We start from the raw sequence: 21,001 nt of genomic DNA, 5'->3' as shown, positions 1-21,001 counted from the left end.
CTCCTCACTGGACGCTGATTGGTTCAGCCAACAGATTGAGGCAGCAGTAGACCAGCAACTACCGTGTTCTGGAAGGTAAAATGACTGTTTTTGTCAAGGGAGTCTGATGGCTTTGAAGAGAGCAGAGTTAACGGCTTCAGTCCCCGTCGGACATGACCGTTTGACGGAATGGTAAAGCGGTGAAAGTATTATAATATAATACTAATATTTCATTTTTTTTTAGGTAGGTTTTTTTTTTTTGGGTGGCTAAAATATGTTTACCTGCTGCCTCGCAGTACATTTCTTAGCTTCTGTGTCAATATTACTGCCTGCTTCTCCAAACTGGGGCTGTGCCGACCGCCATTTACTGAAGGTTATACACTGAGGATGGATAAGTACCTCATACAACCCCACTGTAAAAAATCTGAATGATCCCTTTAAGGGCACCTGAGCTGTGGTTATAAGGGGCAAGCGTTGCTCTTTAAGTACACTTCTATAGATGTGTGGTGTGATAATTTAATCTAAACCTTTTTTGGTTTTTGTGACTGCAATTGCTGTTTCATTTGTTTATGTAATATTATTTTCTGAGATCAGATCATTGATATTCTCTTTAACTTTCAGACAAAAACATTTAGGCTACACTGTAATGCACATTGTTTTGCAGCACAAGCAGAAAGAGCAAAAATAAATGCAGCCATTAGTGCTGTTTCAGAGCTTGTGAGTCACTCATATTGCAATTAAAATGCAAGTGTCTTCAAAGAACATAGACGAGGGCATGTTCCTCTTTCAAGACGGCCAAAATATCCATAAGATAATTTTGCTGAAATGACTGAAGTAGTCATTAAAAGGAGTCCCAAATAAGCTTTAAAAGGCTCATCCAACCTTAACTGACAGCTGCCAAATGTAATGTATCATCGCGCACAAAAAAAGAAAGCGTGTGAGAAAATCTGCTCCACTTAGCAGTTAACAGCTCAATTTAGAGTCTTTTGACCATTTTACTTTGAATTTACAGGGAAAGGACAACTGATCATTCCATCTAGAATGTGGGTTCAAGGGGCTCAAGCGACCTAAAATTGCAACTTATGGCTCATACTAATTTCCTGAATTTTTTTCTATACTCGCTCCAATGTCACGGAGTTTGACTTAAGAGAAAACTATAATTCTATGAATCAGCTGCTGCCTCCATCTGAGGGAGACTAAGTTATTGTAAGTTTGGAATGGAGCCTTGGTTTTCTGGTTTATGGGACTCATCAGAAAGGATGACACTTCCTTAATCCCCAAGGAAAAACTAAGAGCCAATTCAGTGGAAAATGAAGTAGGTTTACAAGTATTCTAGTAGTCTCTTCCTCTCTCTGCTCTCCGTCTCTATCACTTTTGAAGTGTCACACTATAGACGTTGATTATTTTCTTCTTCAGGGATGTTCGTGAGCCGACTTATGATGAAACGGGAGTATCTGTAATTAGACTGTGAACAGCCATTTTCATTCCACACATTCTCTTACTGAGATTCAAGGACTCTGGTTCCTGATTCATGAACTGATTTTCCAGTAGCCATGTTGGACCATAAACTCATTCTAGTCAAGACGGTCTTTGACACTCTGCAGCAGGTTGGTCTGACCTCTTTTGCTCCATTCAATCTTCTCACTGGCCTTAAAAACGTCCCGGTAATTGCCACCCCGGTGCTTCACAGCAGGGTTCATGTTAAATGGTTAATGAGCTGTGCCTGCTTTCCTTCAGATGTAGCACTTTGAATTACAATTCAGGGAGTTTGATTCTGACAAAAGTCTTTGATGCAGAGTCTTTTACTCTCTTTGTGCCAACCCCAGGCTTGCTGTCACTGACTCCTTCTGTCCATTCTGCCATGTAGCACAGACTTATGAAGTGCTGCACTGACTGCTGTCTTTCCAGAGGGATCACAGCCAACTCCAAGGGCTCCGATGTTGATTCTCTAACCAAGGTCCTTCTTACCGAGTTTAGGGGGATGAGCAGCTTGAGGAAGAGTCTGTCTGGTGCTATCTAAAGTTTCCAATTTCTAATGATGAAGCCTGTGAACATGACCACTTCTGAAATCGTTTGATGCTGTTCTTTAGTTCTGTGCCCCCTCACTAGTCTGTCTCTAAATGTTACACAGCCCTTTAGAATATCTGGCTCTGAACTGATCAGGTAAATCCAGTATTAGAGACGTACGCATCTCCTGTGGAATCTCCTGTCAGGACAAGCTAGAGCTCACCTCTCACAATGACTGAACAAGAGAAAATGGAGGAGTCCGTGGGGTATAAGAGGGAAAGAAGGAGAAAAGGAGGTGTTAAACCTGTTCCATTGTTAAGATGTGTTGATATGGTTTATCATAAAATTGGTAAAAACTGTGAAATGGAATTAACAAAAACAAAAGAAAGGTAGACAAGTTTTTTCTGTTAGTCCCACCCTTCTGTCAGTTTCATCTCAGATCTATATTATTCCCTAAACTACAGCTTATATGGTGGGTTACTTAAAAGAACTGGCCTTCTAATCAGTAGGGTGCTACCATCGGGCCGCCCCCCCTGTTTAAAATGAACAAATTGCCTACTGTTATTATAAATTGTTGATAGATAAAATAACATCTTGGCAAATCCAGAAAAAGATCTCACAAATCAAGGTACTTTATCACAATCATATAAAAATCCAATATTGCCACAAAGCAAACAGAGGTAATTGATTTACGAAATTGCCCACAATTGCCGAAGATAGTAGTTCCTAATGTGGGGGTTGAAACCCATTGGAGGACCAAGGGGTTTCATGATAAACTTGAGTGGTCACTAGATTATTAAAAGAGATAAGAAAAACACATATGTTGCACAAAATTAATGTTATTTTGTTATTAATTAATATTATTTTTCTCCTAATTTCGCTGGTGTTTTAGTGAAATACTGGATACTTTCACCTCTTTGGTTGAACGGCTCATAGTTTGTGTCCATAACCAGTTATAAGGGTATGTATACTACTACTTTTAGGAGGTCCCAAGCCAAAAAAGTTGAGAATCACTGCAGGAATTACTATTACTAAGAGATATCACGGTATATATTTCGTCGTATCCAACCTTAGCAGCACCGCAAAATAATGAAAAAAGAGGCTGAGTAGATTCAGAGTGAGAACAGTGAGCTCATTAGCACTGTGGAGCTGACACTATTAAAAAAAAAAAGGTTGATATACAGATACAGACAGTAAGAGCGGTAATGAGGACTGTGTAGTAATGACCCAATCACAGGGCAGGCAGTTGGACTCTATGCATGTATCCAGGTTGCAGCTGTTGTGTTTGTTGGCTGTTATACCTATTAGTTATACAACTGGAGAGACAAAGTGCCTTAATGGACTGAATATTCATATTCAGCATCAGATACTGTGGCCAATTGTTCAGTGTTATGCTTTACAAAAAGAAAACGTTACGGTATTTGGGTTGAATTGAACAACAGGAGGTGGCTTTTGCTCCTCAACCTACTGATATTGGATCGTAGGAGACAGTAGGTGTGACGTAGGGCTGCACAATATGAGGAAAATATCTAATTGCGATTATTTTGACTGATATTGCGATTGCAATATGATTCAAGATATTGAAGGGAATGATCATGTTTGTATCATTATTCTCATTTTGATTGACTAATATTAAATCTTAACAAAATAAAATGATTATAGTGTGATTTTTTTGCGAGGATCTGTACCAAACAACGATGTTTTCTGTAGTCTGTACGATAGGATTTGTAGGCCGAGACGTCTCTGCAGCACCACAATACTTCATTCAGAATGGTTTGACACATATTTTGCCTTTAACAAATATTGCGCCCCTCTGAGATTTGGATATTGCAGTAGTCCATATTGCGATTTCGATAAAATTGCGATTAATTGTGCAGCCATAGTGTGATGCATAATCAAATTGTGTATAGATGTGTACCTTTAGAGATGATGTCTCATGACAAATGCAAAGAATCATACCATTATCTCAAATGAACAAACGCATGCTGTCTTCTTTTCCTTTTGAAACGTTGGTTCACATTGGTAAGTAGGCCACTGCTGTTTGGCAATACACAACATACGGTGCATTTACACAAGGAGGTTCTACCAGGAACTTATTGAGTTTATTGCCAAAACAAACATACATACATACACACATATATTATATATAAACAGTAAAGTGACTTTTTCCGTCAGAGTACAATGCTTTTTTTCTGAGATAAAAAACATTTTCCTAGAAACGCAACATGTGATTATGGTCCATTTACAACCAGACAGCAGTGCATTTGCTCCATGTACAAATTAGGTATTAAAAAAACCACTACAGTACTAGAAGAGTCTTTGCTCCAGAGGGCATTAGATGAGAAGAACCTCTGTTCTCTGAATCTGATCAAACCAAGCACCCTCAGTTGTTATTGGTGGACGGGGTGGTGTTGTGAAAAAAATACCTGAGGCTATTTCTCTTCTTTTATCTCCACTGGGGAATCCGCTCTCTCCCTCTTTACTGACACCGTCTCCTCTTTAACACTCCCATCGTCTGTTAGTGCCGTTGTGTCTCTTTTCCTCTCCACCTTAATCAGCTCCTTTTTCCCCTTTTTCTTTGCTGTAATTGCACGGGGTGGTTTGACGTCGGTGGCGGACTCAGAGGTGGCTGTGGAGCTCTCGCAGATGGTCGGACCCTCCCACTTTGGGATGTCCAATCCCAGCAGCTCCATCAGCTGTTTCATGACATCGTCCACGTAACTATGGATACGCAGGTGTGCATGCTTGTCCTACGAGACAGAAAATTACAACCGTGAAATGCTGAAGCTGAAGATGGCGGACAGGGCACATGAGCAGAATTTATTCATCATAATTTTGCCTTTGATTATTGCACTGCAGTGTTGTAGTCAAGACCACCTAAACCGAGACCAAGTCATTACCAAGACCAGAGTGTATCGAGACCGAGACAAGACCGAGACCAAGACCAGACCAAACAACTGAAACATACAGTCATATTTGCTAAATCCCTTTGGGTCGGGGGTGAAGAGATTTCTGGATAGTTTTGGTACAGTGGCAGATTGATAACTTTAGCTAGCTAGCGACGTTAGCGTCACTTACCTTTCTTTATGCTTCCTTACTTAGCCCAGATACATATTTTAGGTGGTCCCAGCTGTGTCGGTTAGCGTTACATTGCAGAATTTACACAAAGCTGTGTGTTTTCTGTTAGATGTTGTTTTGTAAATAAACTCTTTCAAAAAATATAATGAATAAAATGTAATAAACTAAATGTTATTACCGATGATTTGGCTGACATCTCCCAGACAGCCAGAGCTTCTTCTCCTGTCACCTACATTTTAACATTTAACAGTAACACATTTCAAACTAGAAATGAGTCAAGTTAATGGTTGCATTTAAGGCAGGAAGTTTTACATCCAATCACAGTAATGATGTTAACACATAATCAGAAGATACATAGGCAATTTAGTGATATCCCTGAGGTTGTGGTCTTGACCGGTCTTGAAATAAAATCCTGAGTCCTCTTCATCTGAGACCGAGACAAGACCGAGTAAAAATGTGGTCGATTCCGAGGCGAGACTGAGACCTTCAAAAAGTGGTCTTGACACCGGTCTACAACACGAGTACTACAACACTGATGCACAGTACTTCCAGGGCCATTTCATGTTTCCACCTGCCACGTGTGCGTCTGGTGGTGGTGCATGAATGAGACTCACGTGTTTCGTGGGCTGCAGGTTGACAATGGCCAGTTTCCCTCCTTTGCGCTTGGTGAGAAGTGGAAGGTCTCCGCTGGGTTTGATCTGCAGGGAGGTGCCCAGCGTCAGTGCCAGGTCTGCTCGTCTGGGTGAACACAGTAGAGAAATATGTCACCCGCATTCTAATTATTTAATAAAGGGGATTTATTGTTGGGTGTTAAGGGGTCAGCTGAGTTTCCAATGCTGGTAGAACATTTGGGTCGTGAGGAAAACATTACGTTTTTTGCATATTGCAATTACATTTGAGTCACCAAGCATCCGCTCCTCTGAAAAATAATTACCTGGCGGAATCTGAAAAACGCAACAGACTGTTTAACAACACAACGGCTGTTCTGAAGGCATTCATGAAGGTATGTGAATTTATTAATTCTCAATTTAAGACTGTATTTCTAATCCAGTTGGCCTGACGAGACATGTATCCCAGCTCTTCTTGTAAAACACAATCAAAAATATTAGAAAGAAACATCAATATAGAAATATAGTTGATGATAAATTGTTTTAATTTTGGATTACATGCTACAAACATTTCCAGCTGCCATTTTTGTGTGGATTAGGAAAAAGCAGTGTATCTTGGGAAATGGGTTAAAATTCTTTTACAAAAGAAGGAATATTCATTCATCCCGGATAGTGAGGAAAAGTCTTTGATGACATCTTCAGAACAGCCATAAGTGTGGCAAAATGACCTTCTGGGTTTTTCAAAGATGGATGGGTAATTATTTTTTAGAGAAATGTATGCTTATCGCTGTGACTCAAATGTCATGGTAATACATGACCAGCACTGGTGTGTGCTGCTTTCAGTAACATGCACATCTAGCAAAGCCATCTCCACTGCTCACTGCAATATGTCATTATGAATAAAAAAAGAGCATAAACACAGCAGCTCCACAGCAGTAGTCTCCTGTTCAGTAATGAGACAGAGCAAAATTACCTGGATGTAACTCCAGTTCTACAAGTACTTTTTATACTAGTTAGTGCATAAACACACTACGCATCAGTATTAATGCATCTATTATGGGCCACTGAGTACATCAAACATCCAGTTCACCCTGCTGCTTTGTAGACAGACAACAAAAGCTTTTTGTGGCTGAAGGATTGAATGGAAAAAGGCAAATGGCAACATTAAAGCACAATGAAACTGGGATGTCAAAGGAAAACAGGATAGATAGTGCTGTGTGTTGTGGAGTTTCAAGACGAGAAGATGCTGAATCAAAAAAAAAAAAAACAGCCAATAGTATAATATAATGAGGAAACAATAGAGCACAGAGTGCTGCAATTTTCTCTGTCTTACCTGCTGCTATCTTCTGCTTTGTTCAGGTCTCTGTCAGGAAGAGCATCCTCCCAATCCAGGATAGTGCTTATCAGCTTTCCTCTGTTTAAGTAAAATAATTCACAGTCAAACTAATAAATGGACCATGGTAACATATTGGTTGTTTCAAAATGCAGTGAAAGCATGTGTTACCTGCAGGCTCTGAGTCCTCTGGATCGTACAACATCACAGTAGCGCCCTGTCGGTTTCAGTCCCATTACACCAATCACTTTTTCTCTGACATACTGCCTAGAAAACCAAGACTCGTACAGATTACGTCTCCATCTGACCAGACCAGCTTTAGTTAAGTTACAGTTAAGAAGTAAAAGCTGCTTAAAAGCACCATACCAAGGTCCATTACAGGTTTTTTTCGATTGCTAAACGACCGTGGTCACAACTGAAGCCACATGTGCAAAACTCTAACCACAGTCAGCGCTACCAACAGTCACCTGAGCTAAACAGTTCACATCTCCTGCAAAACTCATTCCAAGCAGCACAACTCTTCACACACATCTCAAATCAGGCTCAGTGAAGCCAAACACACTTTTACACTGAGAGTAAAAACACCAATACAGAACATACAAACTTTTCATCTTTACAGTTTAAATAATTAAGTGACTTTACACTAATCAATATTTGCTATACGAAAAGAGTGAAATTAAATTCTTTATTTTTATTTTATACCAGTTTTTAGGTAAACAAGAATGCATGAAAATCCTCAGTTTGCTCACCTACAGTCAGTATATATATATATATATATATATATATATATATATATACTGCTGTGCAGACTGTGGTTAGAGTTTCGCACATGACTCCAGTTGTGCCCACTGTCGTCTAGCAATTGAACAAAAACTGTAATACACATGAATTCATACACAAAAACATGATAATATACTCAGTGGCCACTTTATTAGATAGACCCGGCAACCTTTGACACCTGACAGCTTTCTTTAAGAAATGGACTCAACACGATTCTGGAAATAGTCAACGGCATCGTGTAACTGCTGCAGACATACATTTAATGCCTCTGTTGGATGAGATCTGAAAACTGTGCAGGTCACTGGAGTGAAATTAAGTCATGTTCCTGGAATCCTTTAATAAGTGCTCTGTAAAAAGGATGCATTATCCTGCTAGAAGTTTCCATTTGAAAAAGGTGGTGCAGCTGGTCAGCAACAAATAGGACCCACAGGTAAAGTTAAGGTGCCTCCCATGGCCAGAGCAAACACTTGACATACAAAGCACAAAGCAGGATGGATCATGGATTTATATGTCCGGTCTGCATGCTTTACATATTGTGTTACAGCCAAATTATTTGTTTTACCAAACAGGTGTACCAAATGTTTCAGTCTTTAGACCTCAACCACGTAGATTAACTTTGGGATGAAGTACAACAGAGGCATAACTGTATGTTTGCGGCAGCTACATGATGCCATTGAGTTATCAAAGAGTTTCAAGATCATAATGTGGGTGTTTGGTGCTCACACATACCTGCCACACTTCTCACACTCCTCTACAAACATGTTTCCATGAAGCTCTGATAACATATCCCTGATAAAGAAAGAGGGAGAAAGATTACAAAGATGATATCTGCTTAGATAATTTTCTCCAAAGTTAACGTCAGGACTCTTCAACACAACTATTTCACAGTCCCTCTTAAATAAATATTCTCGGGCCTCATAGGCATCTCTGCTGTTAAGTGCAAACCAGTTTGCTTTACCAGTCTGCCTCAATGATTTCCTCAGAGAATTACCATTTCGCTGTCAGGCCTCGTTTGAAATATCCTGACTGATGGAGCGCGGAGGAAGAAATGTCTTTCAGGGAAAGGCTGGGTTTATGTGCTGTATTAAAAATTGGATTCTTGGCCTTGGGTTAGTCCAATATGTTTGGATAATCCAGAGTCAGACCAAACATTTTCTATTACACTGAGCATCATTTGAAGTTACTTGAGCAGTATTTAAAGAGCTCCTCATTTTTGGCAGCTGGTATCACAAAGCAGCAGCTTCGTATTTAAAACAATTAGTCACGTCCCAACATGTAACAAATTGGCGTGAAGCAATATGGGTTTTCTCACACAACTTACAATGCTGTATCTCTTTGTGTTTGTGTACTAGAACTTAATTGAAATAAAACTAACTATAACGTGGCTGTTTCCTTGACAATAAGGAATTCTCTGCGTTTTCTGAACAAGTTAACTTTTCCTCTAAATAAACAGCTCACGTCCACCTCTCACTTATCCATTCCCTCTCCACTCCCTCTGCTTTAACTCCAAATCATTCTGCACAGCACAACGTGGTAATGTAACTTGATCTAAAATGTAATATACTATATATATATATATATATATATATATATATATATATATATATATATATATATATATGAGCATATGGAGAACAATTTTATCCATATTTGAGTCATTTTGTGAAAATGAGGACATTTGCTGCTGTTATACAGTATTTGATAGGAGGCTACATCTTAAAGCTGCAGTAATACATCATATTTTTATACTAACAATATGTCAACTGACTTGGATACATGTAATGGAAAAGTGGTCACTCGTAGTGACAAACCCACAGAGAATTATCCCCCGACTCTGCAGCTCCCCTTAACTCTACGTTGCGCTTAGCATCTTCCAGATCATTGTTTGGGTTTTATGGCCTGCAACTTTAATGTTTTGGTTCTGTCTTACAGCTCTCAGTTTTCAGAGAGAGAGAGAAAAGGAAAGGTAGCATAGCTGGTGAACATTGTTGGAGCATTTAGCAGCTAAAGAGCCAGATACTTCCCTCAGGAGTTCTGACTTTTATCACTAAGAACTTGTTAGGTGATAATATTTGCTATAGAGCCGCATTGATTAATCATTTAAAGTGCTCATATTATGCTCATTTTCAGGTTCATAATTGTATTTAGAGGTTGTACCAGAATAGGTTTATGTGGTTTAATTTTCAGAAAACACCATATATATGTTGTTCTGCACATTGCTGCAGCTCCTCTTTTCACCCTGTGTGTTGAGCTCTCTGTTTTAGCTACAGAGTGAGACCTCTCACTTCTGTTCCATCTTTGTTGGGAGTCGCACATGCGCAATAAGTACTGCTAGCTAGTCAGTTGCAGAGTATGAGGGCGTGCCATGCTAGCAGCTAGGTGAGCATTATAACTGTGTTACAAAGTGACGCACGTTCGTCACAGAAGTAAAGGCTGGACTACAATAGAGCTGTTTGGAGCAGTTTGTGAACAGTGTTTTCTGTTGGAGATGGTAAGTCCCTTTGGGGTGGACTTTGGGCTTTTTCACTTTGTAAACCTATAACGTGCACAAAAAGATATATAACACAATAAAGGAAAGGGGAAAAGCCAAAAAGCATAATATGAGCACTTTAAGTAAGTGTTTCAAACTCCAAAATGTGATGGTTCCAGCATCTTAAAATAAATAAATTGCTGCTTTTCCTGCTTATGTGATGACATAAGCTTGTGTTCTTGTAAATTGTGATGGGCAATTTCACCATTTAATGATTAATAGATTCATTGAAATTAATTGAAATAACTAGCAGATTTATCAATTATGTAAATAATTGTTAGTTGCAGTCCTACAGTGTTGTATTTACAGCTTAAACCGCTGCTAAAAAAAAACAAAAGACTGCTTTAAGTGCTTCTAGATGCTATGTGGCTTATCTGTGAGGTAATGTATTGCTCCATGCCCACTTACAGCTATGATTTGAGTTAGCTACTGAGTGTGTAAAACGCTTGTTGTGTGCACATCACTTTACAGGACAGGAGGCAGGGCGGCAGGTTACCTGGGGAAGCCTGATCGGACATGTAGGCCGTCCACATTCTGGCTGATGAGATACTTGAGGTATCCGGCCCTGTGCAGTCCCAGGAGGGCCATGTGAGTCAAGCTGGGTCGGGCTTCTTCAAATGTGGTGTCAAAGCGTGGTGACTCCCCCTTTTCTTCTAACGTCCACACACCCTTTGGGCCCCTGAAAGAGAATATAGTGACAAAGTGATAACTCAGGATTGAACAGGTTGTAATGCAGTGGGTGGACTGGAGGCATTGCGTGTCTACAACTGGTGCGTGGATATGTATTCATGGTTGAGTATTAACAATCTGATAGTAGAATTTCTGCAAAGTTTGTGAACCAAATAGACAACATGCTGTCAAATGGTGCAAGTCCGAGCCCACATGAAATATGAAAGACCGATAAACACTGTAAAGATATTCTCCCACTACAAAGAAAATAGAAGAAATCACACCAAACAAAAAATATTCTTATGAGCATTTTACAAAAAATATCTACAACTGTTTTAACAGAAATCTTTCTTACTGCATACAGTGACACATTTTCAGACTAAAATGTTGTCTGATCTGATCTGTCCAATACATGCTCCTTTGATTAACCAGTCCGTTCTGGGTGTCTGAATGAGGGATGAACACAGCGGTCCTGTCAGTCCTGGTGCTGTTTAAAATATCCTGACAGTTGCCAAATTACTTTGAGGACACACAACTTATCTTTATGCATCAGATGAGGGAACGCATCCTGTGAATCCTCAAACGCAGCAACAACAGCCTCCTCTCTTAAAAACAGACTAATTGCTCGCTCAGCCAAGACCAGTTCAAAGACATACCAGGATTAATGGAGAGGCACATATGTCACTTATTACATGCTTATCATGACAAAGGATGCTGCAGGGCATGAAAGCCACAAAGGATCTGTGAAGCTGGTATCAGGGTTTCATTTAGGATTTTTTTAGCAGTGGGGGCAGGTCCGAACACCCCCCCCCCTGAAACGGAACTGACACTTCGCTGCAACACAAACAAATATATTTATTCACCTCTATTCATACACACAATGAGGCATATTTTCTGTTGTGATTGTGATTGAACTGTATTTTTTGAGTTACTATATAGGCCAACTTTGATCTTGACATATAGGCTAAGCATTCTGTAGCAAATAACAATGAACTGACAACATAAGTTATACGACTTACAGTTCTCAAGGACGTACATACACACACAATCCCAACTGGCTTATCATCTGGACCGTCTCTACCACCACGGGCCACCACGGTCAAATCAACATAGAGGAAACACTGGGTATATTCAAGTTTGGATATCATCAATGATATTAACCTGAGGGGCTCAATTTCTAACTCTCAGCTGGAGGGAGAATGTGTGTCAGCAGTGGGAATAGAATTTGTATTAGTTGGCCCGATTTGTACACCGAAAGCTTGGCTTTAATGATATTTCTGTCGAAGATTGACTCTACGTGACTGACAGGCAGACCATCCATCCATCCATCCATCTTCATTCGCTTATCCGGGGTCGGGTCACGGACACATAACCGCTATCAGGGGACCCCAAACTTCCCTTTCCCGAGCCACATTAGCCAGCTCTGACTGGGGGGTCCCGAGGCGTTCCCAGGCCAGGGCGGAGATATAACCTTTCCACCTAGTCCTGGGTCCCCCTCGAGGCCTCCTCCCAGCTAAGCCACCACCCTAGGGAGGTGCCCAGGGAGCATCCACACCAGATGACAGGCAGACCAATCAAATATTAATAAGTCAGGTCTCCAAAGCGAACATCTTCAGGCCTGCATGAATTGTCACTGGGAAATGTCTGTCAATCACACCAGAATTACCTCAATTAATGAGTAAAAAGTTATATATCTTATGTGCCACAGCTCAGCTATTACGACAAAATACGTTTTCGCACAGTATCAAAAGGCAATTCTTGCACCATAATGGTAGAACACAGAATGCCTCAGGATTTATTCTATTATCTGACAAATAGTAAGCAAGTACTGCCCTCATCTGCTCATACAGTGGTACTACAAGAGAAAGCAGAAGGCTGAGTCGAGAGGTTCACATCATGTCTTCCAGGGGGGAAATAGTTTTCAAGCTAAATGATCATTTCTGGCCTGGATTCAGATTATGCAGCTGATTTAAGAACAGTATTTGTATAAGATGCAGTGGCATAAAGTTGGTAGTTGTCCACAAGTTATCCCTCAGAGTCATATAATCAATTTGCCAACTAATTCAGTCCCAAATTATTTTAAAATAAATACATCATGATGGGGATGCAGTTCAGACCGGGTACAAAGAAGTGCTAGGAAAAGCAGATTAGTGCTGAGCAGAGGTAGACAGTAACTTCAACTTAAAAACAGGAAAAAAGACATCTTCTTCATTGTTTGATAGTTACATTATCATAATCCATTTTTCGGCCAAAAATCTGAAATGGAAATGATGAAGTTATATACAGTTAATAGTCCTTTTCTTCTCTCGTCCTCCAATTTCTGTTAAACTGTTTGTTCCTCTGGCTTACAGCGAGAGGACTATCTCCAGATTGGCTGCTATAATTTACTCTGCACTTAACCTTTCAGGGACTGGAAATTGTCCATTTCATCAGATTGCCCTGTTGTTTTTACCACCGCAATGACATTCAAACAACTTTTAGATTTTAGATTCACACAAAGACTTTATCTGGGACATTATTAATAAGCTGCATGCTTGAGATGCTATAGTAAGTTAGTTTGAAATCAATCAAAACTGAACTGACAAACCTAAAAGGAATGTCATGATTCCTACATATATTTTGCATAGAGGAGGTTTTTGCATAGATTTTGCACTGGCTAGTTTTCACAGTAAAATATATGCAAGGTAAATGGACATAAAAAAGACTGAGCATTGTAACAGTACTGCTGGTATCCCAAACCATCCCTGTAACAAGTTTTTTTAGGAGCATCTTTTTGAAAAAAAAAATTTAACTTAACTTGTGACTACAGAATGTGTGAGGTCAGTGTTGCCTTGCTCATCATAGTTCATCAACATGAAACATGATTGAGAGAAAAGCAGTGTGTGATTGTAAAAAGATGTACGGAAAAAAAAAAGGGCTATAGGGACTATAGGGTTTGTGCCTCACCTGAAGTCGGGGATGCCTGCTGCGGTGCTGATTCCTGCTCCAGAGTGGACAACCAGGTACTGTGATTCTTTTATCAACTGAGCGAGGGTTTCCACCTTCGCCTTTAGTTCCTCAGGACTGTCAAACATCTGCCACAGAACAGAAAAACATCAGGTTAAAAAACAGCTTGCCGATACCGTGACAATATTTTTGAAACAGTACCTAAATTTCAAAAGTATTTGTGAATGATGAAGTATTGAAAGGGGATGGTTTCATATAGTATTTTATTTACATAGGGGTGAGAGATATATTGTAATGTGGGTATGATGGCCATGCAGGAAGCAGCATAATTTCACAAAGTTTGAACTGAATCCAAAGAAGACCAAAACATTATATCCTATGACCGTAATGCAGCTTGTAAATAAAGAACATTTCAATGTCTTATGTTGCAGTTTTAAATAGGGCTGCACAATTAAACGCAATTTTATCGAAATCGCAATATGGACTAGTGCAATGTCCAAATCGCAGAGGGGCGCAATATTTGTTAAAGGCAAAATATGTGTCAAACCACTCTAAAGTATTGTGGTGATGCAGAGACATCCCGGCCTACGAATCGTATCCTACAGACTAAAGAAAAAAAATCTTTTTTTGGTACAGATCCTTGCAAAAAAATCACACTTCAATCATATTTTTCAATGAAAATGAGAATAATGATACAAAAATTATGATTCCCACCAATATCGTGAATCATATCGCAATCGCAATATCAGCCAAAATAATTTTAGAAATTTTAGCAATTAGATATTTTCCTAATATCGTGCAGCCCTAGCTTTAATGTAGTGCCTTTTTCTGTAAGCAAACTATTTCAATTTAAGCGTAAGTGTTGCAACAAATTACAAATCCTATAACAAAAGAAAATCTCCATCACTTATACGAAAATTAATGTAATTTAATCCAAAATCTCCAGTCCAAATGGGACACAAACTACTACAACTTGAGAAGTATTATTTACTCAAGAAACTTTGCATTTGATTTTCAAAAAACCTGATGAAACCAGCATGTCTGCTGTGACAAGGTTTCACTTGTGCGTGTAAGTACATGGAACCGACGAGTGTGCGACTTAAAGTTGGGTCACTTTTAATAGTGTGCTCCTCACATATTTCCCCCTTTTGTCATTGTTTTAAAATGTTACATGTGTTTTACTATTATACCTGAGCAGAGCTTTTACTAAATATGTAACAGCTTTAAGGACAGAATGGTAAAGTCTGTCACAAAGCTTTAACAGAAAGGGTGATATTATGTTTTAGGTGGAAAGTAACAAAATCTATTCACAATTCTGATGTATTGGTACTTTTCCATTTAATGCATCTTAATACTTGTGCTATTCTACATTTCAGAGTACAATATTGAACGCATTGCCCCTTTACTTCTCTACTTTATCTGACTGCTAAAGTTACTGCTCTTTGCCTTGCTTGTGCCTCTCATGTAATCTAATCAGCAATGCAATCCTTACATGTAAAACGTATAACTACAACACAAAACTGGAGACAGTGGCTTCTTTGGAGACAATATTTAAACCATACAATATAGGCTCATAATATGACGCATTGCTAGTTAAACGTTGCACCACCAGGACGAGCTACAACTCTGCGTACACATTAGCTAATGACGTATAATGAATGTAAAACTCTAAGCCATTCTAACAAAGACTAATTATGCTTTTGACAACGTTACTTCAGTGCTTTCTGTTGTTAGCTAACATTTCCACTCTTGTCTTTATTAACAATTGCAATGCAGAACTTTCCCTTGCCGTGGAGTATTTTTTTTTGTTGAATTGAAGTTTTGCTGTTTAAATGTATTTTAAACATCCTAAAGACCGAACATAAAGCAGGCATCCTCGGCTAACGTGCTAGCATATGATATATTAAAAGCTAAGTACCTAACGTTAGCTCACGTTAGCTATCTTTTACCTCGGGAAGTCCGCAAACACCTTTATCTGCGTACGGTGAGAGCCCGGCAGCATAATTCACAGACATAGCTGTTGTTGGTATGGCTAGTATCTTTATTATACTTGTTTAGAAAGCTGTTCCTGTGTCATACGGCAGGATCTCCCAAGCTGTTTTTTAAAACTACTGTCGGCGTGACGTCATCTCTGAGCGACGAATAAAACATTTTGCCTAGACTACAAATATCAGATGATCACATTGAAAAATTATCATTATATTACGATGTAATTATACATGAAAAAACAAAACAATAACAGATATGACAAAAATTAGACAAATAGCAAAAACCCATACATTCAAATGGAGAAGCAGCGGCAGGAAAAACTGTCCTGTCCTGTTAGTAGTGTCCTGAGGAAGTGTCCCAGGACAGTTAGACACTGTCCCGGGACAATCAGACACTGTACTCTGTGACTCCCATGACTGTCCCGGGACAGTCAGACACTGTCCTGTGACTCCCATCACTGTCCCAGGAGAGTCAGACATTGTCCTGTACACTGTCCTGTGACTCCCAGACACTGTCCTGTGACTCCATGACTGTCCCGGGACAGTCAGACACTGTCCTGTGACTCCCATGACTGTTTCGGGACAGTCAGACACTGTCCATGGGACGGTCATGAGAGTCACAGGACAGTGTACAGGACAGTGTCTGACTGTCCCGGGACAGTCATGGAGTCACAGGACAGTGTACAGGACACTACTAACAGGACAGGACAGTTTTTGCTGCCACTGCTGCTGTTCAAATGTACAGGGGAGATGTAAACTTAAACACATATGAGAGTATTTTACCAATTATGTGAGATATCAGATGTGATCAGTAGCACTCCAGCCTTATTTGACAACAAGACATACTGTATAAGTCGAATATCATTATCAGTAAGAGGGGAGCCTGTATTACAATTCAGAAACAAGACCATATCTTCTAATATTGGCTTTGATAGTCTCGCATTGCCAGACCTATCTCCACAGTGCTGTGACAAAACAATAGAGCAACCTCAACCCATGACTCTTGACAGCGAGTACGTCTATAGAATAGGTAAGAAATGGATTCAGCTTTTGTTTTACAGAAAAAAACATACTGGAGAAATACTTGCTTTAAATTTATGTAATAATGTATTACATGCTATGTCATATTTTATTTGAAATAATTAACTTAACTTGTTAGGGTCTGACCAAACTTTCTATGTTATGAAGTTAGTTACCATAACAGAGTTGATTTGGGAGAAAAAAAAAAGTTCTAAGGTCGATATTTTCCTGATATGGTGATAAGTAGATCAGATAGGTCTTTCCCACTTATTAAGAACTTGGGAATTTATCTGCTCAAAAACCATATAATAATCATGGATCTATTATATTACATAATGCACTTTTGATGAGAAACATCACAAGCAACGATGTGTGCTGGAAAAATTGTAATGCACGATATTTCCTCATCCAGCCAGAAACCAATTATCTTTGTTTCGAAGAATACCTTTTCACAAAGATGTAGACTATACAAATAAGGCTGGGCATCGTTGAAAAGTGTTCATACCGATGGCTGGATATCTCAGTTGGTAGAGCAGGCACACGTGTGCAGAAATTTATTCTTCGATGCACAAGGTCCAGGGTTCAAATCCGACCTGTGACAGTTTTCCTGCATGTCTTCCCTCCTCTCTCTCCCCTTTCATATCTCTCTGCTTTCCTGTCCAAGAAAGGCAGAAATGCCCCCAAAAAATGTCTGTACTACTACAGTGATCAATATCGGTTCCTGAACCAATATTGATTCTTATAAAAATAAATTACATTTTTTCAGCTCCTTTACACCTACGTGAGGCACAGTGTAGTCAAGCCATTTCCTGTCTCTCTTCAGCTGTTCTAAATAAAGGAAAAATATCATTAAAAAAAATAAAAATACAACAACAAACACGAGCCCTGTCTCTGTGCGTATGTTTTCCCTGCATCTGCCTCTACAACGTCAATCACAAGCATTATTAGATCTTGGTACAAGCATGCTGCATTCATTTTGGCTCACTGACGCTGATAAGATCTCATTAAAAAAAATGTACTGACAGGCATTTTTCGATACTGATACAACGAAGGCAATTCAATCGGTGCATAAAAGTATTGAAGTTCAGTACCCAGCCCTACCTATAAATGAAAGGTTCCCAGCAGGATGTCTTCTTTTCTTCAAAAACAGACATTGAATTTAACATTAAAAAAAAATCACAACATGAACGTTATTTCGCTGGATTTCACAGACCTTACACGCACATACTATAGTGTGACTAAAACACAAATTTAAGGTATACCTTCTAAGTTTATTAAAAGACTATCAGGAAGGCCCAGTCCCATGCCTCTGCCCAGGTAATACAGATGCTGCATTCAGGTGGTGGAACAAATATTACGCAGTTGCATGGCGGACGAAAGTTAACGTTGGGTTAATGGTGAGAACGTTTTTATTAATTCACTAATTCCATATCAATATTTTGCTCACGTCATTTGTAAAATGGTATTAGGTTGTAACGGTTAGTATCTGTCCACTAGAGTGACCTGAATTAGTTAGAAAAGTTATTTATAACATTAACCCTGATAACTAGTCATGTTTAGCAATATTTTTGTGGTTTTAGGGAATGTAACGTTACTGGTGCAGCAACAAGTCTGGGACTGGTATGTGCGTCGAGCCGGCAGGTGTGTGTAAGCCTTAAACATGCTTGTGAAAGTCACCTTCTCTCCCAGTAATCTTCCATGTCAGAGACCATGTCCATGTCAGTCATGTTTAAAGGTGGAGAATTGGCTTCTTAGAACATGAAACATGAGGTGGTCAGATGTCATGTGATAAAGTAGATGAACAGCCTATATGTGTTTTGCCTAATTATTTTATGTATGTCTTATTAGATCATGTGTATATATACAAAAAAAATGTTTGGCCATTTTTGTGTTTTTGTTCTCTGCACTCTTGCCTAAACTCTAAGTTGTTGTCCATTATCCCATCCTCTTTCAGTCACTCTGTTTTCTGATTTGTACTTGTCTGGAGACAGTGACTTTTAAATAAAAATCAACACATTTAAATCGATTATTAACTTATCAGAATCGATAATCGAATCATTCTAGAGAGAATCGCGATGCATCTAAGAATCGATTATTTTTCCGTAACAGTTTGGTCATGGCATCTTCAGGGTGTCAAATAAGTTACTTTGAGCTGTGAAGATAATACCTGATATTTATTGAAATCAAAGGTGAATATATATATATATATATATTTTTTTTTTTTTTTATTACTTTTAAGATAGTTAATACTATAAGTGCTGCCAATCCAAGCACTGCAAGACTGCATATTATTTCCAATAAATCTTTATTATTCAGTTTTAAATAGCCGAAAAATAAAAAAATAAACAGGTGAATAAAACAATATGGTGACCATCCATACAGCTACATGTGCATACCAGTTATGGTTCCTGTTGAGGCTGTCAACCAACTCTGAAAAAAGAAAAGAAAAAAAACTCTGGAGGAAAATAGTTGCTTGCAGAGTGCAAAATTTCCTTTTTTTAATCCACCGGCCAAATGGCTAGTAAAGGTTGAAATCTTACCAGCCACTCAATAGAAAACTATTGTTGGCTGGTGAGTGAAGCAAATCTACCAGCCACTTGCATATTTTACCAGCATTTGGCTGGTGGGTGGTGCTAATTTTGTACCCTGGTTGCTTGTCTTAATTCTTTTGTCATATGTAATTCATTATCCTGAGAAATTCAGTATGAAGTCCTAATTTGAGTAAATGAAACTATCAATATTGCTAATGCAAAAATACACAGAACAGACCCATGAACTCTAAAAAAATGATATCAAAACCCATCTACTCTCCCCTGACACAAACAATAGAAATGAAAATATAACATGCCGGCCTTGTTCTCTACTTCCGGGGCTGAACAACTTTGATAATCCTGACCGATACTGTGACAACACCTTTTGACAGACACTTTTCCTACAGAAGCTTTTTTTTTTTGGCCAATCAAACCTAATAAATCGCATCACGTAAAATCATTCTCAAGCAAAAATATTGCAAGCATAATTTCTAACCCAAGAAAGAGACTAAAATAACAAAGCCTGCAAATGAGGCTCAAACAAAGACAAGATTACAACAGACAGTCAGAAAAAGGTTTTGGGCTTTCTTCACACTGCTTTACGTCTTTGGCTCCGTCAGGCCTCTCAGAGAGCACACCTGAGGAGAAATACAATTCGGAAAAACACCTCTACACACTCTTATATCTGAGCTACTTCACATAACATAACCCCACACTCAAAATGACAAGAGAAACACATCCAACAGTAACCAGAGGAAACACGGCAAAAGATCAATTTCTGGTTACCAAAACTGTTCACATGAGGATTTGACCCACTGACTCAGCTTGCCAGTCGGTCCTCCAGATAGAAAAGTTCTCTGGGATCTCAGTCAACGGAAGTCTTTCTTCTCAGCGAGCTGAAAACAGATCATGATGAAAGGTAAACGGTCCATCAGTAAAAAGGGACAAAAAGCTTCCGACGATGTTCTGGCATGCGCAAGAACTTTGTGACATCCTGTGACATCCCGTCATATTGAAGCGAGACAGATCGTGAAACTTGGAAATGTCTGATTGAATGGGTTTGCAGTAGATTGTTCAGTACAAAACAGGCTGCTCGAAGTCCTCAATCTCTCTGAGACCAACTACTGGTGAGCAACACCGAGTTACAATTAGGGAAATTAAGATATGCGAGAGAGAGGCTGAGCAAAGTTTGGAAGTGTTTGCACCAGTGCAAATGTTGCTATTGGTTAAAAGTGGCATTAACCCCACAATACTATTATCATACAGGGGACTGAACAACTCAAAAGGATTAAGTAATATTCTCTCAAAGTAAGGTTTTAGGTGATAATGAAATAATAACGTCTGCAATGATGAAACTGCTGACTTTTGTGCTGGTGCAAAATTTTTTACCAGGTCTGACCCTTACACAACAGTGCGTCGATTTTTCGCCTCTGAAAATAACTCTCAGGCTCAGGAAAAAACAGCTCTTTGCAATTGGTTTAGAAGTGGGAAAGCTTCCAAACCAAGAATTTCTGGCGACCCAGACTGAACAA

The 21,001-nt window shown here is 39.2% G+C and overlaps 2 protein-coding genes across 2 annotated transcripts in view; both read right to left on the bottom strand.

The window, feature by feature from the left end:
* Positions 1 to 4,133: 4,133 nt before the first annotated feature.
* Positions 4,134 to 16,071, bottom strand: sirt6 (sirtuin 6). The gene is made up of 8 exons (XM_031281321.2): positions 15,880 to 16,071; positions 13,931 to 14,058; positions 10,812 to 10,994; positions 8,515 to 8,574; positions 7,177 to 7,272; positions 7,006 to 7,086; positions 5,679 to 5,802; positions 4,134 to 4,736 (listed from the first exon to the last, which is right to left on the bottom strand). Exons 1-8 carry the CDS (start codon positions 15,943 to 15,945, stop codon positions 4,419 to 4,421), a joined length of 1,056 nt encoding a protein of 351 aa, XP_031137181.1. The 5' UTR covers positions 15,946 to 16,071; the 3' UTR covers positions 4,134 to 4,418.
* A 3,155-nt stretch (positions 16,072 to 19,226) lies between these two features.
* Positions 19,227 to 21,001, bottom strand: part of LOC116037375 (ubiquitin-conjugating enzyme E2 R1) — a 6,914-nt gene continuing 5,139 nt past the window's right edge. Inside the window, exon 5 of the mRNA XM_031281253.2 lies at positions 19,227 to 21,001. This exon is cut by the window's right edge and continues 268 nt beyond it. The gene's annotated coding sequence lies outside the window, so the exon portion shown is untranslated.

Source organism: Sander lucioperca, chromosome 9 (genome assembly GCF_008315115.2).
Source record: "Sander lucioperca isolate FBNREF2018 chromosome 9, SLUC_FBN_1.2, whole genome shotgun sequence".
NCBI classification, from domain to species: Eukaryota; Metazoa; Chordata; class Actinopteri; order Perciformes; family Percidae; genus Sander; species Sander lucioperca.
Note: the sequence above shows the minus strand (reverse complement) of the source record. Positions and strands in the feature narration are given on the sequence as shown.